Below are 21,223 nucleotides of genomic sequence, written 5' to 3'. Positions count from 1 at the left end.
CAAGACTTACAGAATAGGTGATGTCGGGTCTAGTGATTGTGAGATAGATCAATTTTCCAACCAATCGCTGATAATGGGTGATATCAGTGAGTGGTGTGCCCTTCAAGCTAGGTTTTTGCTTACTGTCAAGAGGAGTGGTGGCTGGTTTAGCATCGCTCATGTTAGCATCCTTGAGCAAATCCAAGACATACTTTCTTTGGTTAAGAAACAGTCCCTTGTGTGAGGTTGCCACTTCTATACCAAGAAAGTACTTCAATATCCCAAGGTCTTTAATTGCAAATCTTTGTCTGAGAGACTGTTTGAGAGTGGAGATCTCGTCAGTATTATCACCCGTAATTATCAGATCATCAACATAAATCAGCACAACCAATGTGCCCACAGCTCCTGTGCGAACAAATAGTGAGGAATCGGCGTTGTTGCTTTTGAAACCAACACTAGTGAGAACTGAGCTCAGTTTGGCATACCAAGCTCGTGGGAACTGCTTTAGGCCATAAATGGCTTTGTGCAATCTGCACACCACATTCGGTTCATTGCTTTGTGGATGCCCTAGTGGCAATTTCATATAGACTTCTTCTTTAAGATCACCGTGCAAGAATGCGTTCTTCACGTCCATTTGGTACATGGACCATCCTTTGTTTACAGCTACAGACAATAGCACTCTTACTGTGTTCATTTTGGCCACAGGTGCAAACGTTTCTTTGTAATCCACCTCAAATGTTTGAGTGAATCCCCGAGCCACCAGTCTTGCTTTATGTCTCTCAATTGAACCATCTGACTTGAATTTAAGTTTATAAATCCATTTGCAACCCACTGCTTTCTTGCCTGTTAGAAGTTTGGTGATGCTCTATGTATTGTGTTGATCTAGAGCTTTAAGTTCTTCTTGCATTGCCTCTTTCCACACCTCTTGGCTGTTGGCCTCGTGGAAATTCTGAGGCTCCTGGTAACTGGATATAGTGCTTAGGAATGCAGCATGATCCGGTGTCATTCTCTTGTATGACACACAATTGGAGATGGGATGTGTGGGTTTGTACATGACAAAATCCTGAAGTCTTATGAGAGTTTTTCTAACACGCATTGGATTGCGTCGAGGAGCTGGAAGAGTTGTTTCACACTCGTTCGCATCATCTTGATTGTCACAATTGTCATGCAGTGTATCCTCAGAGTGAGACCCTTCATTGGGAGAAGCATCAACGTTGACATAACTGAGCTCGCATTGTTGTGGTCCCTCCAGTTCAATTCTTGGTAGTGGGAACACATCCAAGATGCCATCCCCTTGGGCTGTGATTTCACTTGACTTGCTGAAAAAATGGTTAGTTTCATGAAATCGTACATCTTTGGACATAATCAATCTCTTTAGTTGGGAATTATAACACTTATATCCCTTTTGTGTAGAGGAATAACCAAGAAAAATACATTTGGCAGCTCTAGGATCTAATTTATCTCGGTGAAGAGATTGAACATGCACAAAACAGATGCAGCCAAACACTTTAAGATGTGAGAGGTCAATTTTCCTTCCTTTCATGACCTCGAGTGGAGACTTGAATTCCAAGACTCGGCTGGGTAATCTATTGATGATATATGCAGCTGCCATAACACCTTGAGACCAAAATCTCTTTGGTACATTCATTTGTAGCATTAGTGCTCTTGTTTTTTCAAGTAGGTCACGGTTTTTGCGTTCGGATACACCATTTTGTTGAGGTGTTCCAACACAACTTGTTTGATGCATGATGCCATGAGTGCTCAAATATTGTTTCATGATATGGGACATATATTCGGTGCCATTGTTAGACCATAAGGCTTGAATTTGAGAGGAGAAATGGTTTTTAACAAGGTTATGAAAGTCCTTAAAAACTTCCATAACTTCATTCTTAGACTTTAAGAGATATAACCATGTGACTCGAGAGAAGTCATGCACAAAAATCACAAAATACTTATAGCCATCAAATGATTCACTAGTTGGTCCCCATACATCTAAATGAACTAGTTCAAAACACTTACTAGTTCTAGACAAGGAAGAGTTAAAAGGTAGTCGAGTGGATTTAGACAAGTGGTATGTTTCACATGAAATAGCATCATTTCCTAAGTTTGGAAATAGAGTTGACAAAATGAGTGAAGAAGGATGAGCTAAACGTTGATGCCACAATTGATTATCTTGAATGGGGTTGAGCTTGGCTTGAAACCCTCTCGGATTGCTTTTTGATATGTAATAGAGACCATCTAAATAAAACCCTTCACCAATCGTCTTCTTGGTGGCACAATTCTAAAAGATAACATTGTGAGGAGAAAAAATGGCTAAGCAATTCAAGGTATTTGTGATCTTTCACACATATAGAAGTTGAAATGGGAAAGAAGGAACATATAAAGCCATTGATTCAATTTCGTCTGACATTAATTTTATTTTTTCCTTTCCTAAGACCTTTACATTCTCACCATTTGCAATTGAAACTTGAGAAGGGTTTGTAAATTTTTCAAATTTTTGAGACTTAGACACATGGTTGGTCATATGATCTGTGGCACCCGAATCTACAACCCAAAAATCATGCAACATATTTATTTTAAGAGCAGTTTTAAAGGCTTTCATGATACCTTGCATGTCCTCTTGGGGTACGGGTTTCGTGTCTGCCAAGAACCCTGCAAACTTACCGAGCAATGCCGTCGAGTTCCCTTCTTCTATGCTATCAGCACGATCACTTCTAGCATCTCCTTTCTTGCTTTGAAGATACGACATAAACTCGTTCATGAGTTCAGCTGGATTCGCTGTGAAGTTCTTGAGTGGATCTGGCCCATTGGAGGTGGAGGTAGACGCATGATTCGCTCGATGTGGAGTACGGTTCATCCTTTGCACACCCTTGTTGTCCTTCATGAACTCAGGCTTTAACTCTGGGTGTAAAATCCAGCATGTGTCTTTGACGTGACCCGTATTATTACAGTGTTGACACTTCAAGTTCGGATGCTTTCCTTTGTACCTCTTTTCGTTGGTTATATATGCCCTAGCCTTAGGTACACTAGTCGTTGTACCCATGTTCATGACTTTCCTCCTTACTTCCTCTCGTTGAATCGTCCCACACACACTGGTGAAGGAAGGAAGCTCAGTGTTCATGAGTATGTGACATCGAAGGTCTTCATACGTTGAATCAAGACTGGACAAGAGTTGAAATATCTTGTCTTCTTCTGCTCTCTTTCGTAGCAGTGCTACGTCGGTTGTATGAGAACGATAGATTTCCAACTCATTCCACATGCTTTTCATGCTTCCTAGGAGTTGCACAAACGGTTTGCCATCTTGCTGCAGATCGGAGATGTCCTTCTTTAATTGGAAGACCCGTGCAACATTGTTTTGGCTGCCATACATTTCCTTGACCGCTTCCCATAGCTGGTACGAGGATTCTGAGTAGCTGAATATTTCAGCTAATTTACGTTCCATGGAATTCAAGAGCCATGACATAACCAGCTAATCCTTGCTAAGCCAGGATTCATAGTTTGGTGATGAAGCATCAGGTACTTTGATGCTTCCATTTATGAACCCTAGCTTAGACCTTCCACCTAGCGCCAAAGACACAGCTCTCGACCAAGGTAAGTAATTAAACTCATTCAACACGACTGAGCTTAATCTTTGATTTGGGTTGACGTCTACCTCATGTACGTTCATGGAGGAAGACACCAGTGAGCTTTCAGCTTCGGATATTAGCGGATTGTCTTCAGACATTTTGAGGGTTGAACACGCTCAGATAGCAGTATAGCAGACGCAGGTTAATTTTCCTGCTCTGATACCATATTGTTTTTCAAGGATTGAATTGTATTTTTTCTCATGAGTTCTTTTACAATTGTACAGCAATATATAAGAGGATTAACCTCTTGCTTTACGCCACAACAGGTGGCTTAGGGAAAATAAATAACAGCCCCTTGAATTAAGGGAAAAAGTTGACACCCTTGAATTAAGGAAGTTGTCTGGCTTAGGGAAAATAAATAACAACCCCTTGAATTAAGGGAAAAGGTTGACAGGAAAAAGTTGACAGGACAACTTCCGACTTCCAATAGTCCAATCCTTTGGCTGTTGAATGATTTTGAATTCAAATAGATTATTTGTTAATTGTATTATCTGTAAATTATCTTAAGTTTGTTTTTGAAGAGTTTGTTCTTCATTCAAACTCTACTTGTAATCTCTATATAAACATTAATACAATACGCTCAAACTATCGAGCACAATTCTTATAAGATTTACAGTCTAGTTGAAAACATATTTCGCATGCACGCACGCATCTATAATGCATGTGTCCCTATATATTGTGACATATTTGAATGCTGATGATGCTACGGTACATGTCAGTTGTTATTGATCTATTTTACCTTCATGAAAATGGCATCAGCATTGGGAATAGCATCAAACATGTCACCCCCAAATTGGTGGAATTGGATCCCCTCCTAAGCAAATGGTGGGGATCCTCATGATCACACAACACAGGCCGTTGGATTTTGATCCAACGGCTACAAACATGGGGGTCTCTCTAAAAGTAATAATAATTGTAACCGTTTGATCAAAATCTAACAGCCCGTGTTGTGTGGTCATGAGGATCTCCACCATTTGCTCAGGAGGGGATCCAATTCCCAATTGGGTCACATCAGGATACCTTGGTGCCCTAGCCACCACATCTGGTAGGTCAAAATTGATGCCTCTTATATGTGGATGTGCATTTACAATCTCAGCCACAGCTGCCCCTATACTCCCTCCAACATGAGCAATCAATCCAACTCCCTCAAACCCATCTTTATAATTGGACAATATTGCTTTCATGACAATCCTAGACGTACATGCCATACCCTCTTTGAAGTAGTTTCCCAATTCAGATATCTCACTTGAGAAATCATAGAGGCTAAACCCATTTGCCTTTTCAAACCCACTTCCACCTTCCGTTATACATTTGCTTATGCAATGCCAGGAGGCTATGTGATGGGGCTGATTGGCCATAAGCACTAGTGGGGCAAGGCTTTGCTCCTCATTGCTCAAAAGCCACATAAATGATCAAGGTTTGTGGTAGGGGATGCAATTTTAGCTGCAATTTGTGACAAGGTGATGAGTTGGCCTTGGCCTTCAGAGTTTATGATGTCTGCAATGCACATTTCAAGGCCGTGCTTTCAACCAAGTTATATGTGATAACGCAAAATATCAACTTGGCCTTGGAACATGGCTTCTCCTTCCTCTTCTTTCAGTTCTGGCATTGCCATGATCTCCCTCCCTTAATTTCTTTTCGGATCACCACCGATCGATGTACGTAAAAAGTGGTGGACGTATACACTACGTATTTATAGTGATATTGGTACCGTCATCGAGCCTATTATCTATAAACCACATTAGCCTCCATGTATCATGTAGCTAATTACCTCAGTTTTCTATGTATACAAATAGCATTGTCCTTTTGTTTATCTAGCTGAATCATGCAGATCCCCATAATTAGCTTGAATCCATGGGAAATTTGTGCTAGAGCCTAATCATGTACCTGAAAAAAAAAGAAACAATAAATTTATGTTAATGCCTAATCACGAGGAAATAAAAACTAACCGATAATAAGTATGCCTTACTTCATCTCAGGGTTCGAAAGAAAGTTAAGGTTTTATCATAAAAATAATTGGCAGTATGGGGAGTAGTCCAACTTCTTATAAGCACATGCAAGATCTATTTTTTCCTGAATAGGATTTATATTCTCAACACGCTCTCACATGAGAGAAATTTTCAAGCCTAACATGTGGACAATAAAAATTAGGTTGTGGCATTTGGAAAAGGATCCTAGGGATCCCGTGATCTCACCCATTTATCATACATCGTACAGTCAGAAATTATTTTAAAATTTAAAATTAAATATGAATAGTGCCTAACAAAAACTGATCGCACGATATACGATGAACGGGTGAGATCATGGGATCCCTAGGATCCCTAGGAAAAGGATATGGCGAGGATCCTTTTCCGTGGCATTTGGGCTTCACACATAGGCCAAGATATTCTGATAAATGAAGAAAGTTGAGGTTCCACCATAAACTAATTGGTAATATGAGAAGTAGTTTAACTCTTTATAAGCGCATCTCTTCTTTCTCCGAGTGAAATTCATACTCTCAACCATGTTTTCCTTCTTTTCAGTTCTAAGTTTTCCTTCTTTTCAGTTCCACTTGATCAAGAAAGGCTTTGTGTTATAACCAACATGAACTCGCATGCTTATAATTTATCGTTTTAGGTCAGAAATCGAAATGATAAAACTTTAGATAAATGAAACACAATGTAACCCAATTTCTGTGTATCTTTGTAAATACGTACTCAAACTTTAGTCATGTACCAAAATAATTGGTGATGAATGTTTATCTGTTTTTATTTATTTTTTATATACTTCCCTAATTCTGAATCTATCGAGTACTGGTTAACTAAATACTTTCAAAGACCTATTGAAGGGTTCGTGTAGAGACACCCTTGCCGAAGCACAGAAGTTCCTCTTCAATCAAGAAACCAAACACAATGTGACACGTGTCAACACCTGAATAAAGCTTCTAGAGTCCCACCTGAATAAAACTCCTGGAGTCCCACATCGACTGCGGACGATAACAGGAGACTAACCTTTACTATAAAAAGAGATCATTCACTTGCTATTGATAACTCACTTATCATATTGATTATGCTTCAACTTTTGCATCATGTGAACTCTACATTACTAATGAGAACTCCTCTACCCTTTTGGATGTAGCTCAACTTAAGGAGAACCACGCACATCTTGTGTTTGCTCCCCTTATCTCTTATCATTTTGCATATTATGACTAAAGCAACCTTGTGAAAGGTCACACCTTGACACTTTAAGTTGTTCTAAAGGCAACCTAGTTTTGTGCATCAACAACCTTCATTCTTCAATAGGTTTGGCCTCTTCTTTAGTCTTGTCATGTACCTAAATAACTGGTAATGAAGGTTTACCTTATTTCTTCAATAGGTTTGGCCTCTTTTTAGTCTTGTCATGTACCTAAATAACTGGTAATGAAGGTTTACCTTCTTTCTTCAATATTTTTAATTTCTTCTTTAGTCTTATAAGGTACTAAATAACTGGTAATGAAAGTTTACCTTCTTATAGGTTTGGGCTCTTTCTTAGTCTTGTCATGTACCTAAATCACTGGTAATGAAGGTTTACCTTATTTTTTTCAATAGGTTTGGCCTCTTCTTTAGTCTTGTCATGTATCTAAATAACTGGTAATGAGGTTTACTTTCTTCTTTAATAGTTTTGACCGCTTTTGAAGAAGATCAATGATAAAAAATTAACAAGAGTGTATGGAAGGTAAAAATAAGGGTTCGAATAACACTATCTGTACCTAAATAATAATTATACACTTGCAATAACAAATCATTAGACATGATTGTTGTTTGTACCATACTTAACCAATCCCGAAACTACTGAGCACCGGTCAACGTTATACCGTCAAGGATCTAGAAGAGTCTCCCTCCAACCAGGAGGCCAATCACAGTGCGACACGTGTCAACATCAGAAGCCAATCACAACATGACACATGTCAATGTCAGAACAAAGCTAGAAACTCTTCTATAAAATGAGATCATTCTCCCACAATATTTCCTAATGTCATTTGTACTAAATCATTCACTTGTACTCACTAAATGAGAGCTTAAACATATGTACTTGTGTAAACCCTTCACAATTAATGAGAACTCCTCTACTCCGTAGACGTAGCTAATCTGGGTGAACCACATACATATTGTGTTTGCTTCCCTGTCTCTATCCATTTACATACTTATCCACACTAGTGACCGAAGCAATCTAGCGAATGTCACAAACTTAACACTTTCTGTTGTACCAAAGTTCTCACTGATTTTGTGCATCAACAATTGTATTATAATTAAGTAGGATTAAATCATCAATTTGTTGAGTATCAATAAATGACAACTTAGCATTGGTTAGTTAGTGAGGCTGCCAAGTCATACTAAAGTTGTTAGGTTGTTAAGAAATTAGTTAGTTTGTTTGAAGTGTAAGAAGGAACCTTTAAGCTAGATGTATGTGTGCATAAAAGCTCTGTAATTGTGAGGATCCAATTCATTAAGTCTGAAATACAATTCATATAATTTGTCCTTTCTCTCTCTAATTCTTCATTTTCCTCCATTCCTCATTGTTCTTTGATTCTTTCTCAATGTAATTAATACAATTCACTGTCACATGATTTGTTAATATTTTATGTGTTCACTATGTATCATTATTATTTAGGCTTAGTGAACACATAAAATATTAACAAATCATGTGACAGTGAATTGTATTAATTACATTGAGAAAGAATCAAAGAACAATGAGGAATGGAGGAAAATGAAGAATTAGAGAGAGAAACAACTGAAGAGAGAAAGGGTAAACTACATGAATTGTATTTTTGACTTAATGAATTGGATCCTCACAATTACAAAGCTTTTATGCACACATACATCTAGCTTAAAGCTTCATTTGTACACTTATAACAAACTAACTTCTTAACAACCTAACAACTTTAGTATGCCATGGCAGCCTCACTAACTAACCAATGTTGAGATGTCATTTATTGATACTCAACAAATAATCCTGCTTAATTATAGTACAATCATGTCTAGTGATTTTTTATTGCAAACATGTAATGATTATTTTGGTACGGATAGTGTTATTCACACCCTTATTTTTACCTTCCATACACTCTTGTTAATTTTTTGTCACTGATCTCCTTCAAAAGCGGACAAAACTATTAAAGAAGAAAGTAAACCTCATTACCAGTTATTTAGATACACGACAAGACTAAAGAAGAGGCCAAACCTATTGAAAAAAGAAGGTAAACCTTCATTACCAATGATTTAGGTACATGACAAGACTTAGGAAGAGCCCAAACCTATAAGAAGGTAAACTTTCATTACCAGTTATTTAGGTACATGATAAGACTAAAAAGAGGCCAAACCTATTGAAGAAATAAGGTAAACTTTCATTACCAGTTGTTTAGGTGCATGACAAGACTAAAGAAGAGGCCAAACCTATTGAAGAATGAAGGTTGTTGATGCACAAAACTGGGTTGACTTTAGAACAACTTAAAGTGTCAAGGTGTGACCTTTCACAAGGTTGCTTTAGTCATAATATGTAAAATGATAAGAGATAAGGGAAGCAAATACAAGATGTGTGTAGTTCTCCCTAAGTTGACTACATCCACGAGGGTAGAGGAGTTCTCATTAGTAATGTAGAGTTCACATGATGCAAAAGTTTAAGCATAATCAATATCATAATTGAGTTATAATAATTGCTTAAGTAGAATAATGTTATCAGAGATCAGGGTTGGAAAAAAAATCCTGAACCAAACAAAAAAAAATCCCTATCACAAACCAAAATTCTTGAAATTTTCGGGATGAAATACCAAACCGATCTCGAAATTTCGGTATTAGATTCAATATGGTCTACTCAAATTTTCGGTAATCCGATGCCGAACTGAAAATAAATATTATATATATTTAGTATAAGCAGCCTGCAACATAAAATAAAATAGCAAAAGTTTGGCTTCTTTATGCTTGCAGATTGTATTGAAGTGCAAATTCCGGGTTAGAAGGAAAAGGGGCGTGACCACTTAAAAAAAAGGGCTGCAATTAGAAACATATCAAAATTTTGTTCGAACAATGCAACTGGACTCCATGTTATGCCTAGGGTAAGATCCAACATATAAAAACTATGCTTTTTGGTTTCATATTTTAATTTATAACTTGTGTTGTAGTTAGTTTTGGAAGTTATTTTGTATCTTTCTGTGTTATGGTTAATATATTTTTGTTGGCGTGAGTCCAAATTAGATTAGGAATATAATTATATTTCCTAGATTGGTTATAATTCTTTTAATATTACTTGTATTACAAGTTGTATCTTATATTTAGCTCCTCGAAGGAGAAGAATAACAGAATACAATTCAAACCCTAAACACTTTTATCTTGGTATCAGAGCAGGTTTCGGTCTGTCTCTTCCTCAAATCCTAATTCCAGGTATTGCCAGCGTGAGAATTTCTTGGTTGGTCCTACTGCAGAAAGCCGTGAGACTCCTTTGATTTACTGCCGACTGCGTCTAGAAAGTCTCGAGACAAGAGACTTCCACAGACAACCCAAACCCAGAAAACATACAAAACAAAGCCACAAAACCGTTGCCTTCAATGGATGAAAGCCATACTACGCATACCAAAGTTGCAGATTATGCGCAGGCCACGGTTCTAGAAGCTGGCTCGGTGTTTTTTGTGCTGACCACCAGCAAACCTGCTAGTGGGCTAGTCACATCGACTACCAAGGACTCCACAAGTGGGCTGACAATTGAAGCCCAACTGTCACTAGCAATCCAGCAAGTCCAGCACGTGCTGGCATTGACAGCAAGGCTGCAGCAGGCCCACTTGTCCCACCAATAGCAACAACCCGTGAGCATACTCATCCAGATAATCTGGGCCCGCAACGTTCACTTTTAAATTTGATTGCTTCCCGAGAGTAATCTGATGATCCAGGTAACATGAGCAAAGCCTTAATTGCATCTGTTAATCTTGAAATAAGTTGAATCATTGACTCTGGAGCCACTGATCATATGACTTATGATCGTACTTTATTTAACTCTACAACATCACCACCACAGGATAGTATTGTCACAGCTAATGGAGGTGTTGCCCCGGTTACAGAGGCGGGTACGATTGCACTCACTCCTACTCTCCCCTTAATTTTGAATCTATCGAGTACTGGTCAACTAAATACCTTCGAAGACCTATTGAAGGGTTCGTGCAGAGACACCCCTGCCGAAGCACAGAAGTTCCTCTTCAATCAAGAAACCAAACACAACATGACACGTGTCAACACCTGAATAAAGCTCCTAGAGTCCCACCTGAATAAAGCTCCTAGAGTCCCACATCGACTGCGAACGATAATAGAAGACTCACCTCTACTATAAAAAGAAATCATTCACCCGCAATTGATCCATGATGACGTTATTCTACTTAAGCAATTATTAGAACTTATTTGTACCATATTTAGGGCATCCGTATTTAGACCTCATATAAATACTCGGGAGACTCAAATGTAATTATGTAATAAATGAAGGGGCAACTATGTAATAAGTGAGGAGTCCTTATTCTATAAAAGGACTCTTCACTCTCCTCATTAGGGGGGTCAAGATTTAGGCCATGGGAAGAGAGAAAACATCTCAGAGAGAGCAATCACATAAAATAGGCTAGAGAGCACACTGCCTCTAGCCTTCTTGTATATTCACCATTCAGAGTGAAACAATATCAACATCAGTGTGGACGTAGCCCAAACATTGGGGTAAACCACGATACATCTTGTGTTCTTTACTTTCTTGCAGATTCACGGTCAGATTTACGTTGTTCCAGGACCTTCTGGTTTTGTGCATCAACAAAACTCACTTAGGATATTGATTATGCTTAAACTTTTGCATCATGTGAACTCTACATTACTAATGAGAACTCCTCTATCCTCGTGAATGTAGCTTAACGTAAGGAGAACCACGCACATCTTTTGTTTGCTCCCCTTACCTCGTATCATTGTACATATTATGACTAAAGCAACATTCTGAAAGGTCACACCTTGACACTTTAAGTTGCTCTAAAGCCAACCCAGTTTTGTGCATCAACAACCTTCATTCTTCAATAGGTTTGGCCTTTTCTTTAGTCTTGTCATGTACCTAAATAGCTGGTAATGAAGGTTTACCTTATTTCTTCAATAGGTTTGGCCTCTTTTTAGTCTTGTCATGTACCTAAATAACTGGTAATGAAGGTTTACCTTCTTTCTTCAATATTTTTAATTTCTTCTTTAGTCTTATCAGGTACCTAAATAATTGGTAATGAAAGTTTACCTTCTTATAGGTTTGGGCTCTTCCTTAGTCTTGTCATGTACCTAAATCACTAGTAATGAAGGTTTACCTTATTTTTTCAATAGGTTTGGCCTCTTCTTTAGTCTTGTCATGTATTGTCATGTATCTAAATAATTGGTAATGTGGTTTACTTTCTTCTTTAATAGTTTTGGCCGCTTTTGAAAAAGATCAATGACAAAAAATAAATAAGAGTTTATGGAACGTAAAAATAAGGGTGTGAATAACATTATCCGTACCTAAATAATCAGTATACATTTGCAATAAAAAAATCATTAGACATGATTGTACTATAATTAAGCAAGATTATATCATCAATTTGTTGAGTATCAATAAATGACAACTCAGCATTGGTTAGTTAGTGAGGTTGACATGGCATACTAAAGATGTTAGGTTGTTTAGAAGTTAGTTAGTTTGTTAGAAGTATAAGAAGGAAGCTTTAAGCTAGATGTACGTGTGCATATAAGCTCTGTGTGCATATAAGCTCTGTAATTGTGAGGATCCAATTCATTAAGTCTGAAATACAATTCATATAGTTTACTCTTTCTCTCTTGAGTTGTTTCTCTCTCTAATTCTTCAGTTTCCTCCATTCCTCATTGTTCTTTGATTCTTTTTCAATGTAATTAATACAATTCACAATCATATGATTTGTTAATATTTTATGTGTTCACTATGTATCATCATTATTTAGGCTTTTTAGCTAAAATGGTCTCTGAGATTTGCATAACTCCTCACTTTGGTCATTGAGATTTGAAATCAATAGAATTTGTTTCTGAGTTTGTCCATAATCAATGATTTTAGTCCTTGGGAAAAAAAATTATGTTAAATAATGATCAAAATGACAAAATTAACCTTAATTTAATAAACAATAGACCAAAATGATTTGACAAAAATTGAGGATATTGTTGTCATTTTACCCTTATTTTATTGAGATTTTTCATGGAATGACCAAAATGATTGATTGTGGACAAACTCAGGGACCAATTCTATTGATTTCAAATCTCAGGGACCATTTTAACTAAAAAGCCTATTATTTATTAATGTACCCCACGTTAGAACTAAAACTAAATATTTGCCGAAAAGAGGGAAAAAACTTGTAATACACATTTAATTTTTTCCATCAAGTTGTCAAAGAATTGTAACCAATTTGAAACTAAGAGATGGATTACTCAAAGAGAAATTTATCCATTTGAACCCTTTTCTTTCGGGTAACATGGAGAAGAAAAAGAAAACACAAAGAAACAACTAATCTAGCTATAGCAACTCCAAAGCAGTCATCCGAAAGAGTTTGAACTAAACAAGGAGGAGGTTCGGCAAGCTCTTGAAACTCCATCTCGCTATTTAAATCCAATTTGGCTGACCCGTCAGCTGCAAGATTACGCTATCTATGAATATGTTGCACATTACAACTTCAGTTCTCTATGATCAAACTTTTGCACTCCTAGACAAGACCATAGAGAGGATGATTAATAAGGCTAGGTGAACCATGAATGAGAGAGACCACCAAAGCAGAATCAGTCTCCACAATAAGATGAGAGAAATTTCTATCTTCATCCCATAAAACAAAGGCTAAGCATGGAGAACTTCCCTAACTCCTTTTTTAGCAATAAAGCCAGTGATCCAATTACCGTGCCAGTCTCTATTTAGTCCTCCACTTCCAATCACCCCATTAGAACCAAGCCTAGCACCATCCACATTTAACTTAAAAGTCCTAGACGGAGGAAGAACCTAAGCCAAGAGAACCTGCACACGGTGTGTTTACTAGAGATGCTAATATTAGCTTTGAGTCATTCAGTAGAATACTCCAAGATGCATTTCTTTGGATTAGGATGTTTAATAAAATTAGGACAAAATATAGCACAACACCTCCACTTCCATAAGAACCATAAGAACCATAAGGCTACAACAAAAACAAGATTCCAAGGTAACCCAAGCTCATGCAGATCATTGCATTTTAAATTTGCCTCCACACAACCAAGGAAGGAACCAAATTGGTTCCAATGAGGATAATGTGGAACATAAATATTTCTCCAGACCCATATAACATCATGATAGCTTGAGAAAACATGTGACATATTCTCCACTGCAGAACTACAAATCTATACATTTGAACCCTTCTTAAAATGATAGAACCATTAATCACTAACAACTAATAATTCAACCCATTAGTGCTATCATGTGTGGAGAGAGAGAATCAAACACACAGATAAATGATCATATTCACTACATAAATTACAAGTTTTTTTTTTCTTTTTGCCACTTAGTACTACGGTCTAGTGGTATTTCTTTTCACTAGTAAGTGAGAGGTCTTAGGTTCGATTCTCGCCAAAGACAAATTTGAAAGACATTATTGCTAGCCCATTGTGATGCTAAGTCCAGCTCTCTCCTTAATGTAGATAATATCATTTGTTTAAAAAAAAATACAAGCTTTTTGCACTGTTGCTAGTCTGGGTAAACTTGTTTTGGTTGTAGTTAGGCCTTGCCCTCTTTTTTGGCTCATTGTATTTATTTACTTTACTAGAGCGAAAAAAAGGGTTGGATATTGAGGATTAGGTTACAAACAAGTTGGGTCTAATGGAAGTGCTTAAACCAGCTGGAGTCACCATGATTGAGCATCATTTTATTGGCATTCCATAATAACTACAACATTTGCATCATACTGGTAATTTAGTTCACATAGGGTAGGCCTCAACAATGGATGCTATAGCTGGAATTTTGATGACTTTGTAGCGAGGGAAACCTCCTCCTTCCAATATCTTCTTCCATTCACTCTCAGTCCTCTCCCTTCCACCTGACGCATGTGCAATCATCAACAAATCAAAGACCAATCCTGTGTCATCCAAAATCCCTTCACCATTTGGCTCTAGAACTATATCAACAATAATGATCTTCCCACTTTTCTCTGGTATTACTTTTCGACAATTCTTCAAAATCTTGATGCAATCACTGTCACTCCAATCGTGCATAACCCACTGCATTAATCAAAAGTTAATTAGCTTGTCATTTCAATTTTTAACAAAGACTGCTATTATGTCTAACTAACAATGTTTCTTCACAGATAAAAAACTACTAGATCTCCATATTCGAGGTGACAAAAAAAATTGAAAAAAATTCATACCTATAAGCAAGGTTCTAAAAGGCGCTAATCGAGAGGCGAGTAGGAGCCTAGCACCTAGACATCTAAGGGGAGTGTAGGTGGTTTTTTTTTCCTTCTAATTTTAATTACATTTATTATACAACATATAAATAAATGTCTACTTATACTTAAAAAAAATACGTAATTGTATTAGGATACATTAATTGCAAAATAAAATGACATATAAATTATAAAGTATTAGAACAAATTGAAAATGTGGAGAACAAAATATAATGAGTGTTTATCTAAGTATTCAACAAATCTTTTACAATTTATTGAAAAAATAAAATATAAAGTGAAAGCCTGCTAAGTGAGACTCGTGGAGGTAGGTCTAGGCACAATTTCTTAATTTTCAATCTAAGCATTAATCGCAATGGTAGCCGTCTAGCATCTAAGTGAGGCATAAACAACGCTAAACGGAAATTTTTAAAACAATGCCCACAAGGCTACAATCATCATATACCGGCTAATGGATCATACCGTAACTTGAATGTAATAGGTGACTTACCTTCATAAAAATTGCATCAGCATTTGGAATATTGCCCTCAAACATATCACCACCTACATGTGACACACCATGGTACACCGGTGCCATGGCTACGACGGATTTGGATCCTCTCCTGAGCTAATGGAGAGGATCCTCCTGACCAAGTGTTATGGACCGTTGGATTTTTATCCAACGGCTACAAACAGGTGGGTCCTTTTAAAGTTAATATAATTATAGCCGTTGGATGAAAATCCAACGGCCCATAACACTTGGTCAGAAGGATCCTCTCCATTAGCTCAGGAAATGATCCAAATCCGGCTACGACATGCGGCAGGTCAAAATTGAAACCCTTGATATTGGGATATGCCTTGACAATCTCAGCCACTGCGCCTCCAGTCCCACCACCTACATCCACTAACGATCCTATACTATCAAACCCATGTTCATAACCTGTGAGTATTGCCTTCATCACAACCCTAGCCGTACAGGCCATTCCATCATTGAATAATTTGTTGAACTCTGGATTTTGAGACGCATAGTCCCAAATCTCAAGCCCATGGGCCATCTTAAAGGCACATGGACCTCCTCCTTTGATGCATTGGGCGAAATAATGCCAAGGAACCATTAGGCAAGGGTGATTCTCCATCATAAGCATTGGAGCTAGGCTCAGCTCAGCATCATGTAGCAACCATCTTGATGAGTGTGTCAACCCATAGAGAGGTTCCCCACCATCGGATGGGTGATGAACAGTGAATATATTTTGGCGGACAAGAAGTCTCATGATGCGTGTGAGGCATGTGATTTCTAGAGAGGGTGCTATGCATGAGGCTAATTGGGACAAAGTGATCATAGGCTTTGAGTTTGAGGCACCAGCATTAGGACTATGGGAGTGTATGATATCGGCTATGCGTAGCTCCACAACGCATTTTAAGGCCATGGAATCAGCAAAACCAAACATGTACTTCCATATATCTGCTTGGCCTCTTAGGCTTGCCTCAACTTCTGTTGCTTATTGCATTTCCATCTATAGAGTACTTTTGAAAAATGTGCTAATTACATGAGTTATATAAAGAAGGGAAACATATATTATATAATCTGATCAATAATGTTGAAACATTTTGGTAAAGTGTAATACTCAATTGGTGGAGTAGGTAGGTAGTGATTAAAGTTGAAGAAATCAACTTTTGGCAATGTGTATGTGTGTAGAATCTTCTAATGCACAAGCACTAAGCAGCACAGAAATTTACTGCTATTTGTATTTTAAACAAAACAATGAGGTCATTTACACTAAACTCATCTTCACTAAATTTAAATGTATGTGCTAAAAACAACAACATTGCTCTAATAAATATGACAAAACCTAAGTGTACAACAGATTACTGTTTAAGATTGCACATTTAGTTTGAGAGGCCCTGTGATTGGTTTTTCAAATTTTTAGGGTAGTTCTTATATTTTTCTTGTTATGTTTTAATCATAGGGGTGGTCCTTATCTTTTTCTAGCTATATTTGATTTCATTCAATAAATTGGGTAAAATATTGTTCAGTGATCACACTATTAAAAAGAGAAGAACATTATTATGGCTAACCCAGTGTGAGACCTAACTCACTCAGTTGCGAAGCTGTCAACAAGCCCAAGAGAGACTCCTAAGCCCCTTTAGTTCGACCAGAAACTGGAAAATATGGTGATTTTTTTGCCTTTGTTGTTGTGCAGCTTTCCCTGCGTGTAACATGGTTTGTTTCTATACAAAAAACAAAAATAAAAAATAAAAAATATTTATTTCGAGTAAAAGGACATCGTCTTACTACTTCATTAAAAAAAATTAAAATACTGGGGGGACCACTGGTCCCCATTAGCCACTGTCCCTTTGGGAAGAGGATCCTCTCCAGAGCGGGTTCCACTAGAGCCTTCGGATCCTCCTCCTTCCTCTTCTTTCTCTACAGATTTTGGACCTTCGAAGTTGGCATCGTGCTCCCCCAGAGTGGGTGTCGGCCGGAGTCAGCGTGGTGGCCTTTTCAGACCTAGTTATTGGGAAACTTCAAAACCACACAGTCGACGATGACTACTACGATGTTGCCAATAACTAGCTCCGAGGAGGCCACGACACCGACTTCGGGGGCCAAAAATCTGCAGAGAAAGAAGAGGAATGAGGGGGATCCGGAGGCTCCGGTGGAACCAGCTCCGGAGAGGATCTTCTCCCATCCCGTTGAGTTTTACATCTCTCCCACTTTACCAAACACTACAAATACCCCTTTTCTATTAGTGCCCCAATTCCCAGATATCACTAAAAGCCAGGCTGCAGCAACACCCCCAACCCAAGTTCGTTGGATTCCATCCGGATCCAAATGGTGGGAATCCTAGGAATTCTCACATTATATTCGTTCATCGTACATCGTGCAATAAAAAACTATTAAGAAAAGATCATGTAATATATTGTATAATATGTTTTCCTAAAAGTAGCTATTGTGAAATCCCATTAAAAGAAGGATGTGATCTCCTAGGCATTATTGTAAAGATATTTAGTTGACTTAGTTGTGTATATATATTGTACTTCTACTTTGGCAATAATACACGAAAACTATTCAGCCTATCACTTTCCATAGCCCTACAATATACTATTCATTCTTTTAATATGGTATCAGAGCCTAACCCTATTGCCTGTGTTTCCAACCTAACCCTATTGCCTGCGTTTTCAAACTTGACCCCATTCCTAAAACAATCATGTCAGAAACAAACAGTGAAACCAAAACCAAAAATTCAAACACTTTAGGTATGGACTCATCAAACCCATACTATGTTTATCATTCGGACAGTCCTAGTCATATGCTAGTTTCAGAAAAAATTGAATGGATCCAACTATCCATCTTGGAGTAAATCCATGATTCATGCTCTCACTGCCAAAAATAAATTTGGTTTTGTTGATGCCTCCATTCAGCCTCCCTAACAATAGATCAACCCAAAGAATATGCTCTCTGGAATAAGTGCAACAATATGATTTTATCATGGTTCGCTCAATCTGTGAAGGGTGATCTTTCCAAAGGAGTTGTTCATGCCAAAAGTGCCCAATAAGTGTGGGAAGATTTCATAGATCAGTTCTCATAAAAGAACACACCAACAATTTATCAAATCCAAAAGTCCATCGCATCTCTCACATAGGGCTCAATGACAGTCTCGGCTTATTTTACAAAGCTTAAAGGTCTTTGGGACAAATTAAAGACATATTGTCCACTTCTCATCTGCGACCAGACAAAGGCACATAATGAACAAATAGAAGAAGATAAGATGATGCAATTTCTTATGAGTCTCAACAACATCTACAGCAGAATTCGCAGTAATATTCTTATGATGACACCATTGCCTAAAGTTCGTCAAGCCTACTCACTCATTATTCAGGACGAAATACAACGACAAATGTCATCAGGGTTAACCGAAAATTTCTCAATTGCTGATGTTGTTCAAACTCGACCAAACCATTCTTCCAACAATTCCAAAAATCTTCACTGTGACTTCTGTGATAAAGATGGCCATACAATTAACAATTGTAGGACTCAGAAGTACCATTGCAAGTTCTGTGATAAGAGAAGTCACAGTAAAGATAGATGTAGATTTAAAAATGGAACAAATGGAGGAAATTAGGGCAACAACAAAGCCATGTCACGCGGGTCCCAAGGCAGCAGCAACCCACGTGCTATATTTCCAAATTTTCATGCTGCCCACGTAGCAGCTGGTGGTCTTCACCCTGTTGCAAACGTAGCAGCTGCCAACAATGTCCCATCGAATCTGACGCACCGACAGAGGTCCCAGCAGTCTCCACCGAACCCATTACAAGGCTTCTCAACAGAACAGCTTCAGCAATTGGCCCATGTTGTGTCCCTAATGAATTTAAATCCTCCTAATGGTAATAACAATGCGTATGCAAACACTGCAGGTCTGTCATCTTTTACTGTTGCCTACGTTAATTCTATATTTTCTCAACCTTAGATTTTGGATAGTGGGGCTACCAATCACATCACATCAGATTCTTCAAATTTTACCACAACTAAATCTTCACCAATATTCACTGTTAAATTACCCACCGGTTCTTTAGCCACAATTACTTCCACTGACACCATATCATTCAATTCAAACATTACATTAGACAATGTTTTATGTGTTCCTTCTTTTCACTTAAATCTCATGTCTGCCAGTTAAGTCACTGACTCCTAAATTGTTACGCCATTTTGTTTCCCACTTTCTGTATCTTGCATGACTTGGCTACAGGGAAGATGATTGGATCATGTAAGCAATGTGGTGGCCTTTATTACATGTCACCATTGCCGCAGACATCTGTCTCCTGTCAAGTTTCTCATTCCCCCAATTTATGGCATATGCAATTTGGACATTCTTCTTCAACCCACCTCAAATTAGTATTTAATTCATTGTATACTAATAATATTTGTACCATTTGTCCTATGGCCAAACAAACTAGACTTCCATTTCCTTTAAGTTTTATATCAACCAAGGTTCTAAAAAACACTAGGCGCTAGTCGGGCGGCGGGATCTAGGTGGGCACCTAGGCGGCCTAGGTAGATTTAGGTAAATTTCTTGTATATCTTGTAAATAAGTGCATATTGACACTTACAAAAAAATTATACTTGTATGAAATCCATGGATAAGATAATAAAAAAAAAATTATAAAATGCAAAAAGAGTATTCAAAGTCCAAAATTTAAAAACACATTAAGCATATATGCCATATAACCATAGTGAAGAGTATTGTAAGATGACAAATGTACAACAAGTTCACAATTTTAAACCACTTACACTTATATAGGATTTTTTATTTTATTTTTTTATTTCATTAAAAAAAAAACCGCCTAGCCCCGCCTAGAACCGATCTGATTTTTCCAACCGATTTGCAAGAAAACACCTCAGCTTCCACCGCCTAGCGCCTAGGCGCCGCCTAGGCCATTTTTTAGAATAGTGATATCAACTCATGCTCCATTTGATTTATTACATTGTGATAGTTGGGTCCTCACAAAGTTCCCATGCATTCATGAGCTCAATTCTTTCTCACTGTTGTTGATGATTTTACTAGGTGCACATGGGTTTTCTTAATGCAACATATATCTGAAACTCAACACCTCCTAAAATCTTTTGTTACTTTCTCATTGAATACCAACGCACATGTGTCTATACTCCACAACAAAATGGCGTTGTTGAATGTAAACATCGTCACATTCTCACCGTGGCACGAAGTTTACGTTTCCAATCTCAGGTCCCTCTTTCATTTTGGGGCGAATGTGTCATAACCGTTGTCTACCTAATTAATCGTTTACCATCTCCTTTGTTGTCCAATAAATCCCCTCTTGAGTTATTGTACAAACGTCCACCATCATTTGATCACTTAAAAGTTTTTGGCAGTTTGTGTTTTGCTACTGTTGTTCACCCTACACATAAATTAGATTCTTGTGCTAGACGTTGTGTATTTGTTGGGTATCCCACTGGTAAAAAAGGCTACAAACTATATGATCTAGAAATAAACAAATTTTTTGTTAGTTGGGATGTTAAATTTAGCGAAACCATTTTTCCCTTCCATTCACAAAACCAACCTTATCTGACCGACCATCACAATGTCTCCTTATCACTGCCCCTTCCATCCATCAGTTGCGATATCCCCATCAATCACCGTGACCATCACAGTGACCCCATTTCCCCACCTCAACCCACTAGCCCACGGTCCCCACCACTTCA

General features: G+C 37.8%; 1 protein-coding gene, 1 long non-coding RNA gene and 2 pseudogenes across 2 annotated transcripts; 1 reads left to right on the top strand and 3 right to left on the bottom strand.

Annotated features, from left to right (window-relative positions):
• Window positions 1-1,176: 1,176 nt before the first annotated feature.
• On the bottom strand, window positions 1,177-3,979 carry LOC139193839 (uncharacterized). Its single transcript, XM_070817568.1, has 2 exons — window positions 2,587-3,979; window positions 1,177-2,260 (listed from the first exon to the last, which is right to left on the bottom strand). The coding sequence occupies exons 1-2, from the start codon at window positions 3,440-3,442 to the stop codon at window positions 2,232-2,234; spliced, it is 885 nt and encodes a 294-aa protein (XP_070673669.1). The 5' UTR covers window positions 3,443-3,979; the 3' UTR covers window positions 1,177-2,231.
• Window positions 3,980-4,191: 212 nt separating this feature from the next.
• LOC114822792 ((R,S)-reticuline 7-O-methyltransferase-like) lies at window positions 4,192-5,481 on the bottom strand (annotated as a pseudogene).
• Window positions 5,482-9,522: 4,041 nt separating this feature from the next.
• LOC139193529 (uncharacterized) lies at window positions 9,523-11,318 on the top strand. Its single transcript, XR_011577729.1, has 3 exons — window positions 9,523-9,672; window positions 9,962-10,500; window positions 10,626-11,318. It is a non-coding gene; the product is annotated as an uncharacterized lncRNA (long non-coding RNA).
• A 3,055-nt stretch (window positions 11,319-14,373) lies between these two features.
• Window positions 14,374-16,517, bottom strand: LOC103404724 (xanthohumol 4-O-methyltransferase-like; annotated as a pseudogene).
• Window positions 16,518-21,223: the final 4,706 nt, after the last annotated feature.

This window comes from Malus domestica, chromosome 17 (genome assembly GCF_042453785.1).
Source record: "Malus domestica chromosome 17, GDT2T_hap1".
Classification (NCBI taxonomy): domain Eukaryota; kingdom Viridiplantae; phylum Streptophyta; class Magnoliopsida; order Rosales; family Rosaceae; genus Malus; species Malus domestica.
The sequence above is the reverse complement of the archived record's forward strand: the minus strand, read 5'-3'. Positions and strand labels throughout refer to the sequence as shown.